Below are 19,532 nucleotides of genomic sequence, written 5' to 3' on the forward strand. Positions count from 1 at the left end.
CTGCTGCTGAAGAGAGCCAGTCAGCTTTGTATTTTTGTTTGCAATGTTGCATGTGTGAGCCAGGAGGCTGAACATACTGTCATTTAACCTCCCTGGCGGTTTTCCCGAGTGTGGCTCAGGGTTAAATTTCAGCACCATTAGCGGTAACCCCGAGCCACACTCGGGATTGCATTGCAGAATACTGGTGCGGTATACTTACCTCGTCCCCAGGATCCTGCAATGTCCCCCTGCTGTGTCAGTGGGCTCTCTCCTCTGTCCGAAGCCTCTCTGTGCCAGGCTCCATTCCCTGCGAGCGTTGTGACACATGGGGACGGAGCCTGGCGGGAAATTCAAAAAAGTAAAAAATCATAATACATACAGTACAGTGTAATCTTACAGATTAAATTACTGTATGAAATTATTTCACATCCCTTTTGTCCCTAGTGCTTTGTCCAATTCCCTGCATGCAGTTTTATATTATATATACTGTTCTTTCTGCCTGGAAACTTGAGATTGTCTATAGCAACCAAAAAGTGTCCCTTTTCATCAAAAGTGGTTTTAGACCAGCTAGAAAACAGCGAAAGTAAATTAGAACACTTGCAGAATTGAGCGATAGTGAATTGTGGGGAAATTAATTTTATTATTATTATATTATTATTTTTTATAATTATTTATATTTATTTATTATATTATAATTTATGATTTTGTGTTTCAAACTTCATCATACCCGGAATATCTACTAGACTCTTGGTGGACAGATTTAAGTGCGTTATTGCTAAGAATTACGGGCCTACAATATAAAACACCAAATTTCTATGCAAAATAATTGTACCGCTTTGAGATGCAAAAATCTGACATAATCATACCGCCAGGGAGGTTAATGCTGATGGTGAAAACTCCCTGCGAGGAAACCCTGTTGTTTTGTTTGCTCTTCTTTAATAAAAGTGGGCCGACAAGCAACAAAACAAAAACATTTGTGTGGACTGTTCTCGCGGGCAATACACTTGGGCTAAACAACCCCCAACTTTACTATATATATATATATATATATATATATATATATATATTTATATATATATATATATATATTTATATATATATATATATATATATATATATATATATATATATATATATATATATATATATATATATACACATATATATATATATATATATATATATATATATATATATATATATATAAACACGTGCACACATGAGCTTTGCACACCTATGACTAACACACAGCACAGCAAGAAACAAAGTAAATACTACTCTTTGCATTTGTGTCAAGAATGCAGTGGTGTTTTCTCTCCTACCTACATCGACTATTGGACGGTAAAGGAGCAGAGGGAGATTGGTGAGGTCGGCCCTATGCTCAATCTGCTTTCTTGCATGAAGCACACTTGACTGGTTCCTGGTGCTGTCCCTTCCTTTTCCAGTCTTAGTACTGCTCAATTAAAACTACCGATTGCAAGAGACTAATTTTAGTCAAATTCAGATATTTATACTAGTTGCTTTAAAAAAAATACATTTATAGGGTAACTCAGTTTTTGTGGGAAAAAATACAGCAAACAGAAAAAATAATATAGCATATATAATTACCAAAAGCCATATTGCAATTTAATATGAATAAAAAAATATGGAGAATGCATGCATGAGGCTTCTTAGATGGCCGCTTAGACCAGGAGCTCCGCCTTGCTCCAGTCATCTCGCACCCCTCACAGCAGACAGCACGAGCATAGCCCTCCATCCCCCCCCCGAGATCAGGGGAACATAGGGGGCATAGTTTGAAGCCCTCGGGGCCATCCGCCAAGCCCTGGAAGCCCAATTACTACAGGCCAGGGATCCGGCCTACATTTCCAATATGGCGGCTGTATCATTACCTCACGAACAGATGAAGCAGAGACTCGGCATGGCAGACTCTCACACAAACTCACTGCCTCACAGCTCGCATATTGGGGCACACGTGAGTACCCACATTCAGATCCCAGCTTCCCCAGCATCCATGGAATCGCTCATTGGACACACCATGGATGACCTTTTACTGTCCTCCATGGAAGCAGGCCTAACACAACATCAGAGCAGGGAGGTCTTCCCAGCACAGCACTCTGAACTGCCTTTTGACACTCCATGTTTCTAAAGTTCTCTGAGATGCTGGACCGGGGCTTATCCCCCATAGCAGCTAAGATAACTGGCGAAATTAAAGCGGACCTACAGAATCTGGGTTCCCCCATGGAGGCGACAGAAAGCAAACTGGATGTTACGGTGGCCAGGGCTAACCAAAATACAGACCGGATACAAGACATCCAAGACCAACTTGAGACCACATTTTCTAAAATAGATAATCTTGAAAACAGATCGAGAAGGTACAACTTTTGGATCGGGGGATCCCCAAAACTGTCACAGATGCCCCTGCTGCAATCCGTTCCCTCATTCAGGAGCTTATCCCAGACATCCCGCAGCACAGACTAGAATTAGACCAGGCACACAGAGCCCTAGGACCACCTAGCTCTGACAGGCTACCAAGGGACATAGTAGTGAAACCCTCCTTCTACGTGGTCAAAGAGGAGGTCATGCAACAAGCCCGCTCCATACACCAGCTGTAGTACCAGTCCCACCCTATCCAAATATTCACCGACTTATCACCAACCACAATTCAGAAACGGAGGTCTCTAAAACCATTCCTGTTGGCATTCAAAAGGAAAGAAAATGGTGGCTATTCCAATTTAGCCTCAAGTTTCAATACAAGAACAAGTCCTACACATTCTCCAAATTTTTGGATGGTGAAAAAATACTTCTACGCCTGGGCATCATCTCACAAACCCCTGCTTCCCCACCACCAGGATCAGCTGCCGAAACATTGAAACGTCAACTCCCCACGAGTCAGATAGTCCCATTGTGGCAGAAGCACAAACCTAAAAGGTCTAAGGACTCAAACCCCGCCTAATAAGGTCGCTACCCGCAGAAGGCCTTCTGCTCTCCAACCTCATCCACACTGGGGTTCTAACCCTACCTCATCCACACTGGGGTTCTAACCCTCTCCGCAAACTCTGATATGGCTATTTAGAGTCTTGGCTACTCCCATACCTTTCCAGGGAAGATGACCATACCACTCATATATGCTCATCCCCTACCGCAAACCTCAGAATGGACCCTGACCCACCAGCTACACTTGATAGGTGGCTACACATCATCAACTCCAGGACTCTGCCATTCCATCCCTAATAATTACACACTCTAGTCTGAAACACAACTTCAAGGAACCGAGCCTCCTTCATCCTGATAAACTTTCCTGCCCCCGAGCCTCTCCCCCTACCCACTGTCTTCCCTTCCACCCTACCCAATTCCTTACCCTTTCCTTCCCCCACCCTCTCAATCCCTTCCAGCCGAATTGCTGCCTATGCTCTCCCATAATAGTTTTGGAAAAGTTCTAGATGTCCTGTTACTTTACTTTGTTTACAATGTTCTTACATAACTTGGGGTGCTGAGACCGTAGCAGCACACATGTGCCATCACCTGAATATTGACATGGTACTGCTCCAAGAAACGCACTTACCGAGACTGTACAACCCCAAGTTCATCTATCCCAAATTCCCCAACTTCTACTTGGCCAACACTGAGGACAAATTGAAGGATGTAGCCATTCTTTTCTCATAAATTCGTAAATTCTAACTACAGTCGGAACATAAAGACCCTGAGGGTAGATTTCTCCTCATTAAGGGAGTGCTAGATGACCAGCTTTATTCTTTTATTTCATACAACGCACCCAATCGGGGCTAAACCAAATTCTTTCACTCCATGGAGGATTGAGTTCTCTCCAGATGTCAATTAGCTTGTGTTGGAACATTAGCCTAGTGATGTACAGACTTTGTTTAGTGGGTCTGATGGTTTGTGCACCCAGTGATTTTTGGTGACGATTCAAACATAGCCTTTGATTCAGGACTGGACAAAAAATGACCCCTGGATGCACAAACCATCAGACCCACTAAACAAAGTCTGTACATCGCTAGGCTAATGCTCCAACACAAGCTAATTGACATCTGGAGAGAACTCAATCCTTCAAAGCAAGACTTTACAGACTACTATCACCCTCATCAATCATTCACCCTCACTAAAAAAGTGAACCAATTATGGCTCTACTCCCACGTATCCGATATCTTTTTGATTACTCCTGATACCCATTAACAGGGACCACCTAAAACGATTCCAAGCAAAAATGATCTCCTGTATCTCCAGTACCTTGCTTCACTCTTGACTACCTAATGTGGTGTCCCCCTAAAAACTGTCCATCGATTATGGCCCCCAACACTGTCCCACTCGTGCTCCTTATGGGACAGCCTAAAAGGCCACACAGAATTAACATCACAGATCCACCCGCTTGCCCTTTTTTCCACAATCCTCAATTCATTCCTGGAATGCATATTAAAGATATCCAATGGAGGTTGGACAAGGGGATGTACAGAAATGGCCACTTTTTCAATCTTTCTGGCCCACTCACCCTTAACCATTGTATTAGCAAACTAGAAATGCCCTCTGAGAGATTTAGATTCCTCCAGATTTCTCCACTCATTGTGGAAGACCAAACCCTCCCCTCCTACCATTACACCTTACGAACACTTGTGTGTTCAGGCCATGGAGCAGAGAGGAGGAATATCGGTGATCTACGAGGGTCAATTCTAAACCAAGCTACATGACAGAATGGGAGAGGGACCTCTCACAAGAGACCTTTAGGGCCTACCGAGGAATCTTAAATATTTCACTAATCGAAGCAGAACTCAAGGTACTGACCCAATGGTACTTGGTACCCACAAGGCTAACCAAATTCTATCCTACAGCCTCCCCACTTTGCTTCTGAAACTGCTCCCATATGGGCTCCATGATTCACATCTGGTGGGAATGTCCCAAAATAAGAAGCTTCTGGAACAAAATATTCACCATGGTACGCAAAATTACTGGTATTCAAGTTATAAAAGCGCCACACATAGCCTTATTAAATTTTCCTATTGAAAAGGCATCTGAGAATACGGGGAGATTAATCCACTTCATTTTTATAGGGGCTAAACTGACAACTGCCAGAGCCTGGAAGCGACCCTTTGTCTCCTTTACCATGATGAAAAAGAAGATCTCATGAAAATGGCTCAGGAGAAGAGGGTCAGCATTCTACAGGACTGAGTTAGGAAGTGCAAAGCCACTTGGGAACCATGGGCTGACTATGTACACACCCCCTTGAATCTTTCATAGGGCTACCAAGCTCAACTCAGAGTTCCGTCAGGATACACTTGACCTTCCACTCTCCTTCCCCCTTCTTCTATCTCGTCTTCATCTACTTCTCTTTAACCTTTTTCTGTTGTTGAATCACGAGCAATTGCCCATGTATGTTACAGTTATGTTACACATTGGATTATACTTATCAACTATAATTTACAAACATTGATGACCGGAAATGCTCTGCAGAGTGGTGGTCAACTCGGCGACCCGTGACACAACTTGATTCCAATAGGGGTGTCAGGTGTGAGGGCCAACTCTGTTCCTTCACTTCAACATGATAATCAAAGTCTACTGACATATATAATCCAAACCTAGCTAGTACAATAATGTAAGTTACTCTATGTCTTAAACTGCTGTACCACAAAAGGAACTAATGCTTATGTATACTCTGTTATTACACTTGGAAAACTTAATAAAAAACTATTGAAAGCAAAAATAAAAAAAAATGTTTACATTTTAATCTGCACTCCTGTCATTTTATATACAATTCAATGCAATATGGCAACCTGGAGGTGTTCTGTACAACGTTGGTGTACAGCAGGCCTCCAAAAATGGTATTTCCTGCTTGTGTTATTGGCTCGCTGATTTTGGCAAAAGTCTGCACCAAGATGCAAGTGCACCCCCTGCAACCAATATTTTATTTTTTGGTGACATACTCTCTAAAGGTTATTTACTTCTAAAGGGATGCAGACAATGCAACTTTTTTCAGCAGAACAATGAGGGTACACCAACTGGTCATAATGAGCTAGACCTTCCCATTCAAAATCAGCAAACAAAAGACATGGTGAAACAAACAGCTTTTTCTTCAGAGCAGAAACAGGTGAGAATCTGCAACAAAGTTGTACACAGAGCGAATTTTTTCTCAACAAAAGTGAAGTTGCTCTTTAATTATTTTTTTAAAAGATACAGAGCTGCATTTGTGTGTTTTCTATCTGTCTGCTTATTGTTGCCCTTCAATTGCAGGGTTGGGTTGCATTTTTTTAACAAAACTGAAATTATGCTTTAAGTCAACAATTAAGATTTAAGCACCTTTAATAAAATCATATTTGATTTAAAGTACAGAGTATATTCATATCCCTTCAATTTAATTTCATTGGTAAGTTGGTACATTTCTCTTCTGCTAAATTAACAGTTTGTCAAAACATGAGAATATTAAGATAGCATAAAAAAGCAACCATCAATCTCTTTTATTACATTTAACTGGCAAGATCCTTAAAGCAAAAATGAATTTGTATAAATAATATGTAAATGTTAGATTCCATATTAAAATACCTTTTCGGGCTTGATCAGCACCTCTTTGAAGTTAAGAAATGTTATGTGCAAAGTATCATTTCTGGTTCCCCAGTGGTTTTATTGCTGCTTATCAAAAGGGACAGTCGTCTGTTGAGACTTCCATCATTATGTAGAAAAAAAATACATGCACATTAATAAATAAATAACATGCAGTCTGAAATATGTTTGGGAGCCAGCAGAAAATGAGAAACCTCTGTCCTAGTTCGTAGATGACTCTTGCTAATTACAGAAAAATAAAAAAAAAAATAAAAAAACAATGAAAAAAAACCTAACACTATCTTAAGAAGTTTTCACTCCCCCAAAGGTATCTCTACTTTGATATAGTTTTTGGAGCATGGTGGTCAAATGATTCGGAGTGATTTACTGGCAGAAACCTAATCATCATGAGCTGTAGCATTAAAAAGACTTTTGATAGAGATTTTTTGCTTTTAATCCATTCTTTTGGGACACATGGAATAATGATGTACATTATTCAAATTAAATAGTTTAAAAAATCAACAAAAATTGAACTGTTTTCTTCCTACTGATCTAAAAATATACATTTTTAAAATCCAACATCCAAAAACAAGTGCCTCAACCTCAACAAAGGCTAGGCTCAACAGAGGGGGCTAAACTCTGTAATTCAGGACTTAGTAGTCTTCCTACAACTTAAGGAAAATGGGCTCTCCTTCACGTACAACTGGTTTGCATGAAGGAGGCTATATACCTCAAACTGAAACAGCCAACCCTTACCAGGTTGGGTGACTGCAAAACCAGCTATCATTCAATTATAGTTTTCTTTAAATGTCTCTATCGTAGTGCTTTGACAACATTTCCGACTCCAGCCTTGAAATTTGAACAATTACCACTATCTCAGGCTTCATGGCTACATGGGATAACATTATGTAATTAGAACAGGCTGATTTCACAAACTTTCACACTTCTAATGTTGTTCTTGGACAATCAACACCTGCCTTGAAATATACCATGGAGACTAAATAATGGGTACTGAGTTATCTGTGTGACTATAAATGGAGTGGTATGTCCCTGACACTCAGGGCTGAGGAAGCTAATTGGATATGCAGTGAAATATCTGCAACATTACAGAACAAGGCCAGTTGAATGTGATGAATTACTACTTGGTATACCATGTAACTGAGAATCTCTACAGAAAAATTACCTTATGTCTACATCATGGTTGTACACTAACACTTGTAAAGCTGCTGTGTGGTTGGTGTAGGTTTTAGTTTCATTATTCTTTATTGAAAAAAAATGTGTATTTATACTGATAGACAGAACAATGTGTCCTTAAGGTAATATGTTGCAGTGCAATATATAAAGACACAGAATGATAAACCTTTCCATATCAAAAAGGAGGGAAGAGATTACAATTGCACACAGTGATATCGGATGGATTATAATAAAAAAGGACAGGTTTGGGAAAGGGTAAGGGAAAACAGGTAAGGGGAAAGGAGGTACAGGAACAAGCAAAACTGGTGTTAGACATTATATAATGCATTACAAAGAACAGTGAGGAACTTAGCAGATATATATGCGGAATTTCTAAGGAATACAATTGTATTGTTGAGCTCCCAGGTAGGAACTAGGCTATGGGAGAAGTATTGCCTTAAACAGGTTATAATGTGTTACTAATACAGGGTTTCAGATGTGGGAACCATATTATGGCTAAAGGGAGCAATTAGGGTTATTTAACCAAGGGGCCCATTGGCACAGAAATGTGTTTTGGCTGAGGTGGGCCTTCGCAAACAGGTATTCAAGGTGAGCTTGTTCGTTAAGAATTTGTATCATACTATATAATGTAGGTAGAGCATATATTTTCACATTTTGGGCAATAGCTAATCTAGCTGCAACTTGCAAGTGTGTGAGAATAGTGTGAAATGCTGATGGCCAAGCATCAATACCCACTCCGAAATGTGCTAACCTAGGATCTGGAACACTTACAGAAGCAGTTAGAGTGGAAATCAAAAGAAAAACAGTTGACCAAAAGTTGTGAAGTTTGGCGCTGCTCCATCAAACATGAGCTGTTGCAACAGATGAGCTCCCAAAGTCAGACAAAATTCCAAGGTTAATGCTGTTCATTCGATTTGGAGCCATGAGTAGTCAGAAGATATGCACCACCACTGTTTGGATTGAGCCAATATAATGGAATTGTAATATCTGACAAAGTCTGGGACTCCTGTTCCTGCATGGTGTGTTGAGAGGTAAAGGATGTTACTTCGGACATGGGGTTTCTTATAGCCCCAGATGTAAGAGTTGAGAACTTGCTGGAGTTTATGCAGGTGTGATGATAGAATAGGAAGCGGTAGAAAGTGAAACATGTAAAGAATATGCGGCAATAGAAACATTTTACACAGAGAGATGCGGTCCACCCAGTAAGCTGTAATGTGTTTAAGGCCTTGAAGTTTGTTTAGGAGAGTAGAATACAGTCAGGTCCATAAATATTGGGACATCAACACAATTCTAATCTTTTTGGCTCTATACACCACCACAATGGATTCGAAATGAAAAGAACAAGATGAGCTTTAACTGCAGACTTTCAGCTTTAATTTGAGGGTATACATCCAAATCAGGTGAACGGTGTAGGAATTATAACAGTTTGTATATGTGCCTCCCACTTTTTAAGGGACCAAAAGTAATGGGACAATTGGCTGCTCAGGTGTGTGTTATTCCCTCATTATTCCATTTACAAGGAGCAGATAAAAGATCCAGAGTTCATTTTAAGTGTGCTATTTGCATTTATAATCTGTTGCTGTCAACTCTCAATATGAGATCCAAAGAGCTGTCACTATCAGTGAAACAAGCCATCATTAGGCTGAAAAAACAAAACAAACCCATCCAAGAGATAGCAAAAACATTAGGTGTGGCCAAATCAACTGTTTGGAACATCCTTAAAAAGAAAGAACGCACCGGTGAGCTCAGCAACACCAAAAGACCACGGAAAACAACTGTGGTGGATGACCGAAGAATTCTTTCCCTGGTGAAGAAAACACCCTTCACAACAGTTGACCAGATCAAGAACATTCTCCAGGAGGTAGGTGTATGTGTGTCAAAGTCAACAATCAAGAGAAGACTTCACCAGAGTGAATACAGAGGGTTCACCACAAGATGTAAACCATTGGTGAGCCTCAAAAACAGGAAGGCCAAATTAGAGTTTGCCAAATAACATGTAAAAAAGCCTTCACAGTTCTGGAACAGCATCCTATGGACAGATGAGATCAAGATCAACTTGTACCAGAGTGATGGGAAGAGAAGTATGGAGAAGGACAGGAACTGCTCATGATCCAAAGCATACCACCTCATCAGTGAAGCATGGTGGTGGTAGTGTCATGGCGTGGGCATATATGGCTGCCAATGGAACTAGTTCTCTTGTATTTGTTGATGATGTGACTGCTGACAAAAGCAACAGGATAAATTCTGAAGTGTGTCGGGCAACATTATCTGCTCACATTCAGCAAAATGCTTCAGAACTCATTGGACGGCACTTCACGGTGCAGATGGACAATGACCCGAAGCATACTGCAAAAACAACCAAAGAGTTTTTTAAGGGAAAGAAGTGGAATGTTATGCAATGGCCAAGTTAATCACCTAACCTGAATCCGATTGAGCATGCATTTCATTTTCACTCCTCAAAACTGAAGGAAATGCCCCAAGAACAAGCAGGAACTGAAAACAGTTGCAGTAGAGGCCTGACAGAGCATCACCAGGAATGAAACCCAACCTCTGGTGATGTCTATGCCTTCCAGACTTCAGGCTGTAATTGACTGCAAAGGATTTGCAACCAAGTATTAAAAAGTGAAAGTTTGATGGATGATTGTTAATCTGTCCCATTACTTTTGGTCCCTTAAAAAGTGGGAGGCACATATACAAACTGTTGTAATTCCTACACCATTCACCTGATGTAAATGTAAATACCCTCAAATTAAATCTGAAAGTCTGCAGTTAAAGCACATCTTGGCCGTTTCATTTTAAATCCATTGTGGTGGTGTATAGAGCCAAAAAGATTACAATTGTGTCTATGTCCCAATAATTATGGACCTGACTGTAGTTTAGGGGAAGGATCCTGCTGCTGGGTGTATTCATTTGGATACCTGAGTATTTAACCTTCGACAAGGTTGCCCATGAGAAATGAGCCACATGAAAAACTTGAGAGATTGTAAGGGGGGTCTAACCCTATCGCCAGCAAAGATATTTTGTAATGTTAACCTTGTATAGAGAAATGTCTCCAAACTAATTTAAAAGTTCGTAAAGAGGGGGCAAGGAGAAGGTAAGGCTGGTTAAAAAGTCTAGGACATTGCCTGAATGTAAACCAATTGAATTGTCTACATTCCCAACCTGAATGCCTGAGTTTTTGCATATTGGCACGAATATGCTCCACCAGGGGTTCCACAAATAGTGAGAAAATGATAGGAAGAAGGGACATCCCTCAATGGGTACCATTAGAAATTGGGAATGAGGAGAAAAGGAAATCAGAGGTTCCAAATTCTGGCACTGAGAACCGTATATACACACCCAGTTAGTCCAAAGTTAAGGAAAACCGATTTGAAGTAGGACCATTGGAGCAGATAGGAGCAGAGAAGGTGCTTGATGGTGCCCAGGCCACTGAAAAAGATTGATAAATCTTCTTGTGCCATCAGAAGATTGTCGCTGAGTTGCAAAACCTACTTGGTCAGTGTGAATTAACATATGGATATAGATGGCTAGTCTATTCACAATCAGTTTAGCATATGTTTTTATGTCTATGTTAAGGAGAGCTATTGGACAGTAATGAGTGGGGTTATCTTTAGATTTGCCAGATTTTAAAAGCGTGATAATTAGGGCTTCAAGCGAATCTCTAGGTTAGGTGCCTGAGTCAGCTGTATAGTTAAGAGAATACATAAGTGGGGTGTGAATTAGTCAGTTAAAGTTTTATAATAATTGTTAATAAGGCCATCTGGAGCTATGGTTGGGGGTAAATTTTAAATAACCCGTTTTAGTTCAGACTCAGCAAAAGGGGCTGACAGTTTCGCCTGTTGGTCTGGTGATAGGGATGGAAGATGGGCTTCATCTAGAAGATGTTGGATGTCCTCCTCAGATGGGGACAGGGCATGATCCTGTAAGTTATACAAGGTGGCACAGAAATTACAGAATTGATTAGCTATCTCAAAAGGGTTCATAATTTTTGTACCTCGCTGGTCTAATAGATATGGGATTTTGGACCTGACCATACGTTTTTTATATTGCTTAGCTAGTAGGGAGCCAGATTTGTTGCCCTTGAAGTGAAAGCTGAGACAGAGTCTTTTGACATCAAAGTCAAAACCTTTTTGCAAATAGGAGCATAATTGTGTACTTAAATTGCAAAGTTCAGATTAGAGTTGATAGGAGGGGTTGGCTTTATCTCATTTTTACAGATCATGGTGGTAAGGTCAAATAGAGTTCTTGTGCTGATTCTCTTGTCATGGAGATACTTCTGATAAAAGATTTGTGTGCCTTCCATAATGCAGTCATATCAGAGACCAACGTTAGTCAGGAAATAAGATTGTAACTCTGACTTGACTTGCTGGGTATTTGTAAGGATGGAAGAATTTAGTCTCCAAATGGCATAAGTTTGGACTTTAGCATCCAGAAAGAGCATTATAAAGATTGGTGCATGTTCTGACAAGGTAATCGGATCTTAATTCTGTAAAGTACATTTGTCCATAAGGAAAAGATCAAGTCTAGAATGATATAGTTGGGTGTTAGAGCAGAAAATGTTGTCTCTCTAAGTGGTGTGAAGGCAGTGCCATACTTAATAGAGATCTTTAGAGGTCAAGAGAAAAGGGAGGAGAGTGGGTCTCCACTTGACTATATTGAAGGAGTCCAAGGCTACATCCACCACTTCATTAAAGTCTCAGCAGATAACAATTGGCTTGTCTCTGTATGGCTGCAATTTATGCATGATAGATTTAAAGAATTACCTTTGGTGGATTTTGGTGGCATAAAAGTTAACTATTGTGAGGAAGTGGTTATCAAAAGAGGTGGAGGATAATAAATTGGTCGTTATGATCTACCTCAACATAATGGAGTTGGAATGAGATAGAGATGCTAACGGCAATAAAAACTCCTTTCCTTTTGGTATCTGTGTTTACAAAAAAGTAGTGCATGAATTTACAGTGAGAGCATTTAGGGGATTTAAATTTAGAGGTGTGGGTCTCCTGGATACTGAGAACATCGCTTTTTTGGGAGATAGCTTCCCTCCACAACATGGCTCTCTTAACTGGGCTTGTAGTCCATTAACATTGAGCGAAGTAATTTTAAGGGCCATAATTATTTGGAAAGAGGTGTTTTAAATGTGCCCACAATGTGAGGCCACCAGAAAGAGCTGACACTTTGGGTAGCACAATTTTTAGGTAAGAAAATCCCCGTTGAGACCATGCTATATATGCTAGAGAAGTAAAGTTACAATATACTGGTGCACAGAGAGAAAAACAATAAATTAACACAATAAAATTGTAAAACGGCAATATAGACCATTGTGTACTTAGCACACAGAATTATGGGTAAGGAAAGAGAACAGTCAGGTGCTGCCACGGAGATCTGAATCAAAGCAGCTTTTCAAAAGTGATGATATTATGAACGAGTGCTGTGAAAACCCTAATTCATTTAGGTGGGGATCCCAGGATACAGGGATTTGAGAAGGTGTGTTACGGCTAGGAAGCTAAGTGTTAGTGGATGGAACCCAAAGCAGGCCCCAGTTATGTAGCAGCTAAGGATGAGCCAAACACCCCCACCCGGTTCGGTTCGCACCAGAACATGCGAACAGGCAAAAAATTCTGACGAACACACAAACACCGTTAAAGTCTATGGGACACGAACATGAAAAACCAAAATTGCTCATTTAAAAGGCTTACATGCAAGTTATTGTCATAAAATGTGTTTGGGGACCCGGGTCCTGCCCCAGGGGACATGTATCAATGCAAAAAAAGTTTTAAAAACGTCAGTTTTTTCGAGAACAGTGATTTTAATAATGCTTAAAGTGAAACAAAAATGAAATATTGCTTTAAATATCGTGCCTGGAGGGTGTCTATAGTGTGCCTGTAAAGTGGCGTAGTTTTCCCATGTTTAAAACAGTACAACAGCGAAATGACATTTCTAAAGGAAAAAAAGTAATTTGAAATTGATCGTGGCTGTAATGACTTGTCGGGTCTAGGCAATATAGATAAAACTCATTAAAAAAAATGGCATGGGTTAACCCCAGTCCATTATCAGGCCCTTTGGGTCTGGTATGAATATTAAGGGGAACCCTGCGCCAAATTAAAAAAAAATTGCACGGGGGTCCCCCAAAATCCATACCAGACCCTTATCTGAGCATGCAACCTGGCAGGCCACAGGAAAAGAGGGGAGACGAGAGAGCGCCCTCCCTCCTGAACCATACCAGGCCACATGCCCTCAACATGGGGAGGATGCTTTGGAGTAGCCCCCCCAAAGCATCTTGTCCCCATGTTGATGGGGACAAGGGCCTAATCCCCCAGATCCCGCCCCCACATTGTGAATTGAAAATGGGTACATTGTACCCCTGCCAAATTCACAAAGAAAAGTGTCAAAAATAGTAAAAATGGCAAGAAACACTTTGGGGCAAGTCTTTTATTAAAAAATAAATAAATAATGTCCCGCGACGGACCGAAAAAAGAAAAAAAAAATGCTGCAACAGCTCCGCCTCCATGGGAGGCTCCCACCGAGTGATGCTTCTTCTCAGTAACAGCTGTTATATAACTGAGGGCGGGGCCACCTGGTGACGTGAATGGGTGACCCCCACCCCCCCAACACCACATGATGTCAGAGGAAGGTGGGGTCACCCGTTTATGTCACTGAGGGGGCTACTCCAAAGCACCCTCCCCATGTTGAGGGCTTGTGGCCTGGTACAATTCAGGAGGGGGGGCGCTCTCTCGTCCCCCCTTTATCTGGGGCCTGCCAGGTTGCATGCTCGGATAAGGGTCTGGTATGGGGGTTTTGGGGGGACCCCTATGCCATTCTTTAAAAATTTTGGCGCAGGGTTCCCCTTAAAATCCATACCAGACCTGAAGGGTCTGGTATGGATTTTGGGGGGTCCCTATGCCATTTTTTTTTTTAATTTGGCACAGGGTTCCCCTTAATATCTATAATAGACCTGAAGGGCCTGGTAATGGACTGGGGGGGAACCCATGCCCTTTTTTTCAATGAGTTTTATCTATATTGCTGAGACCCGACAATTCATTACAGCCACGATCAGTTTTAAATGACTTTTTTTCCTTTAGAAATGTCATTTTGCTGTGGTACTGTTCTATGCATTTGAAAACTGTGCCAATTTACAGGCATACTATAGACACCCCCCCAGGCATTATATTTAAAGGAATATTTCATTTTTATTGTCTCACTTTAAGCATTATTAAAATCACTGCTCCCCAAAAAATTTACGTTTTTGAAACTTTTTTTGCATTGATACATGTCCCCTGGGGCAGGACCCAGGTCCCCAAACACTTTTTATGACAATAACTTGCATATAAGCCTTTAAAATGAGCACTTTTGGTTTTATATGTTAGTGTCCCATAGATTTTAATGGGGTTCCGCGGCTTTTGAGTTTGCCACAAACACTGCATAATGTTCGTTGTTCGCCAAACGTCTGAAAAACCAAAGTTCAGCCCAAACTTATGGTCGGGCCGAACCATTCGCCCATCTCTAGCAGCAGCTTGGTACCTACCTTAGGATGAGAAATGGTGATGGTCTTGCCTTGAAAGTTGATGAGACGTTTTAAGGGGAAACCCCACTTGTGAAGGACATGATGATTATGGAGAGCTTTGGTTACAGGGGCAAACACTTTTCGTCTCTGGGCAGTGGTTTGAGTGACATCGGTGAAAATTGCCAGGTGTGAATATAATCAAGAAAAGTGGTGGCTTGTTTAGCTGTCAAGAGTATTTGCTCCTTGACATGGTAGAGGTGCACACGAGGGATGACAACCCATGGGACCACATTAGAATGTGCTTTGGCTTATGGAGATGGTGTACCTGATCTAGGATTAAATCTTGCGGCGATAGCCTAGGGACAAAGATGTTAAAAAAGTGGGAAGGGCGGCTAAGGAATCACTACTACATTATCATCATCATCAGTGAAAGGTGCCTAATATTTTAGGTGCATAATGGCTTGGAGAGGCATAGGGAGAAGAGGTTCCTTGCTTTGCTCTCTCTCTGGGCAGCTGGCTGTCAGAGGGGGCATCCTCCATGTCAGAGGCAGGATCAGCATTATTGTCTGGCTGCCAAGTGTTCCTGGCACCAGCTTAACAGTCCTCCAGGCTCAGATGGGGAAAGAAGTTTGTGAGCCAAAGGGAACCCACCGGCTTACCCTTCTTGCAAGATATTGTGTCAGCAGTGTGAAGGAAGTGATCCACTGTGAGACTGGGTCTGGTGGCATCTCTGTAAAGCTGTGTGTCTTCCCCTGGCTCGCAGAGCACAGCGATCAGATGGCCATTTCCGATCGCTGCCAAACTCCACCCTCATATTTATATTTTAAGGTTAAAGTAGAACTGAAGGCAAAACTTTCTTTTTTATTGTGGACAGGGTGAGAAAGGGTTAAAACAGGAAGTGAGAGGAAATCCCTCCAAAGTGAGGGAATCCCTGGATGTCACCAGGATCACCAGAACTAGTGTCCCCATTGGGAGAGTTCCCCTCTGCTACTGTTCTGAGGACAACCCAGAATTTGTAATTTTCTTTTATTTTTTACTTTCAATGCTAACAATATATATAAGCCTGAGAGCTTTCACACTGGAGCGGTCCTTGCAGCGCTGTAGCAGCGGTATATACACCACTCCTAAAGCGCCCCTGCCCATTGAAAACAATGGGGCAGCGCCGTCAAACAAATGGTTTTAACCCTTTTTCTAGGGTTGAAAACTGCCCCCCTAGTGGCCCAATAGCACCCGCCGATGCCTGCCCGCCCCAGTCTGAAAGTAGCCTTAGCGTTAAAAATAGCATCTGTAAAGGACAAGAAAAAAGCCTAATTTGCAATCCGCTGTGCTGGCAGGATTTTAAAAAAATTCCTGCAAGCAGCTTCTTTGAGGCGCTTTAGGAGCGGTGTATACACCGCAGCGCCCCTGCCCATTGATATCAATGGGCAGCGCTGCCGAAGCTCCTGCAAAGCGCCACGGCAGTGGCGCTTTGCGGGTGCTTTTAACCCTTTATGTGGCCGCTAGCAGGGTTAAAAGCACCCCGCTAGCGCCCAAAAAGGGCCACAAAAAGGAGGATAAAGCACCGCTAAAACTAGTGGCGCTTTACCGGCTTACCTGTAGGTACCGTGAATATCTCCTAAACTTGCACCGTTTAGGAGATATTCACTGTATCACCATGTGCCGACGTCATCAGCACATGCGCACTGAAGAAACGTCTCGCTTGTGCCATTTCTTCAGCTGCTGTGTCGTTACCGGCGGCTCCTACGTGCATGCATGGGAGTGATGTCATTGTGACTCCGGCTGATCACAGCGCCGGAGCCCGCGATACCCGGAAATAACTCCAGGAGACATGTCGCCAGCCACATTGGTGTGCCGAGACCGCTGTGGGGGCTTCGATCTAAGGTAAGTATTTCATAATGAGCTAGTATGCTATGCATGCATATGCATGCATACTATGCTATGCATGCATATACATGCATACCATGCTATGCATACTAGCTCAATATGCCTTTGTCTTGCAGGTTTTTATTTTTTTTTTACATGGGTTTACAACCACTTTAAGGGGGTTAAATGGATCTGAATGAAGAAACATGACAAAACACCTAGACCGAATCCCACTTCCAAAAACGACAAGCCTTTCCTAATAAATTACAAGTCTGCCCAAAAATATTGGTATGCTTGGCTTTCTTAATAAAATGTCCAGCATGTTCAGCAAATTAATTGTGTTTTTTTCCCCCCAAGATAAAAAAACATTAGCTTATAAACTTGTAAACTGAATATGGTGAAAAGAAGTGTCCAAAAGCATCTGTAGTTTCCATTTACATTTAAATTCAGGTTCACAGCTACAGTACATACATGTTTAAAGGCCAGATAGATAGACTTGTGTTTTAAAATCCATATGTGTAAACTGTTTTATTTGGAGAAGGATTTGGACTGATTCACACTTTAGTGGTCTGTTTCATCAGCATGACTTACTCAACATAAATGGGATGCCAACACACAACGATAGAACAAAAAAAACCTATGACCATTTTCTACCAACGTAGTGCATCACAATGTATGTGGCGATGCACCATGCTGTGGTTTGTTGTGTGTTGCACTCTACTGCACAATGTATTGGGTTGCCATTCACTATGAGTTGCACCATAAACACACACACACACACACACACACACACACACACACACAGGTAATGCTTTGCCATTACTCTTGGTAACATGTATTAACTTGTGTGTTTTAGTGCGCATTGTCACAACACAAGGATGTAAATGGGTCCTTTATATTTTTGGAATTTTTGTGATTAAAAAAAAAATTCTGTTTGCTACATAGCCAGTTAGGTGACAGTACTCTTTCCTACTATCTCTTTGGATCTTCTTGTGTCATCTTCTGCTCACAGGACAATGAAACAATATATTCACCCAAAATGATTCATACAATCAACAAGCAGGTGACACAGGATGTCACAAATAAAAAAAAAGCAGTGGGGTCTCTTTGCTGGCTATTCAGTATAGCTGATGTGTGTGAATTACAAGGATGGCAAAACAGAATACCACTTAAAGCTTTTTATATAAAGAGAAATATTTTTTTTCATTTTATGGTTTTTATGGTTTTTACCAGCAAGTTCTCCAAGCTGAACAAACAAACGAATATAATAAGTACCTCTGTGTAGGATGTTTCCAGTGTCCCTCTTGAGGATGTCGGTCTCTCTCTGGGCTTTGATGAGATGATGTTTACAGCGGGTGGCTGATTGTGTAAAACCGACGTTAGACAAAGCTGAACTGTCTCTTTCAAGGCTTTCAACTGTGATTCCTGTAGAGGAAATGCCTAAGTTGATTATGGATTTTACAAGTAGCCAATTATGATTTAAAAAAAACTGTGTTTTCTTCATAACAATATATAGTTATATTACAGGCTAGGCACAATGAAAACATGCACGTCTGTGGCATCTCCTGTTCTGAACTGAAGCACATTATACAAATGGAAGCCCTTGATAATGAAATGCAGTTTCAATTAAAGAAAAAATGTCAACACTTTTTAAACATAGAAATTGTGGCTTTCACTGCAATGCTCACTTTGGGGTTGATTTACTAAAGGTAAATAGACTGTGCACTTTGTAAGTGTCGCTCTGCTGACCACCATCATCTAATCATGTGCAGGTAAAAATGCAATTTTTTCATTTGTCTTGTATGTGATTGGGTATTTTCTGCAAAATTAAGCTTAGCTTTATTCGCTAAGCTCTGGAACAACTTCGCTTTGCAGACTGCAACTGCACTTGCAAAGTGCACAGTCTATTTGTCTTTAGTTAATCAATTCCTATATCTCCAGCGCTTTTCCCCGCAGAAACCTCACTCCATTCCTCTTCCACGTTGAACAGCACTCACATTTGTTCAGTCCATTTCCGTTGATCCCAATCTGCCATGGACACCTGGAGATCTTTTGGAGGTGTATCACCATGTCAGTCTTGGTCCACAAAGCCATGGCAATAACCATATTTGGTCAATTACAACAATTGGGAGACCCCTCACCTGTTTGTTTAGATTTAGCAGCGGGTCTGAGAGATGTCATGCAGAGTGAGGGATGGAAGAGGTTTGTTTTGGCGATCAGCAGGATTTTTTTATTTTGGTGGGTTGGCAGGCATTGTTTATCCAGATTGGCATTGCCGCATGATGTGATTGACGATGCATGTATATTATGGAACATTTAATACTTTGTACTCCGTACTCATTTACATGGGGGGTGGTATCTGAGAGCCACTTATCTTAAAGGGGGCTTCTGGATTTGGATGAGCCCTCCAACCATAGGGCTTACAATCGCAGGGCCAGGATTGTAGGAGAAT

The 19,532-nt window shown here is 41.3% G+C and overlaps 1 protein-coding gene across 1 annotated transcript in view; it reads right to left on the minus strand.

Moving 5' to 3' along the window:
- Positions 1 to 19,532, minus strand: part of LUZP2 (leucine zipper protein 2) — a 1,010,053-nt gene that overhangs the window by 129,580 nt on the left and 860,941 nt on the right. Inside the window, exon 9 of the mRNA XM_073604551.1 lies at positions 18,356 to 18,505. Coding sequence (XP_073460652.1) covers positions 18,356 to 18,505 — 150 coding nt within the window. The remainder of the gene's footprint in view (positions 1 to 18,355; positions 18,506 to 19,532) is intronic.

This window comes from Aquarana catesbeiana, linkage group LG11 (genome assembly GCF_042186555.1).
Source record: "Aquarana catesbeiana isolate 2022-GZ linkage group LG11, ASM4218655v1, whole genome shotgun sequence".
In the NCBI taxonomy this organism is placed as follows: domain Eukaryota; kingdom Metazoa; phylum Chordata; class Amphibia; order Anura; family Ranidae; genus Aquarana; species Aquarana catesbeiana.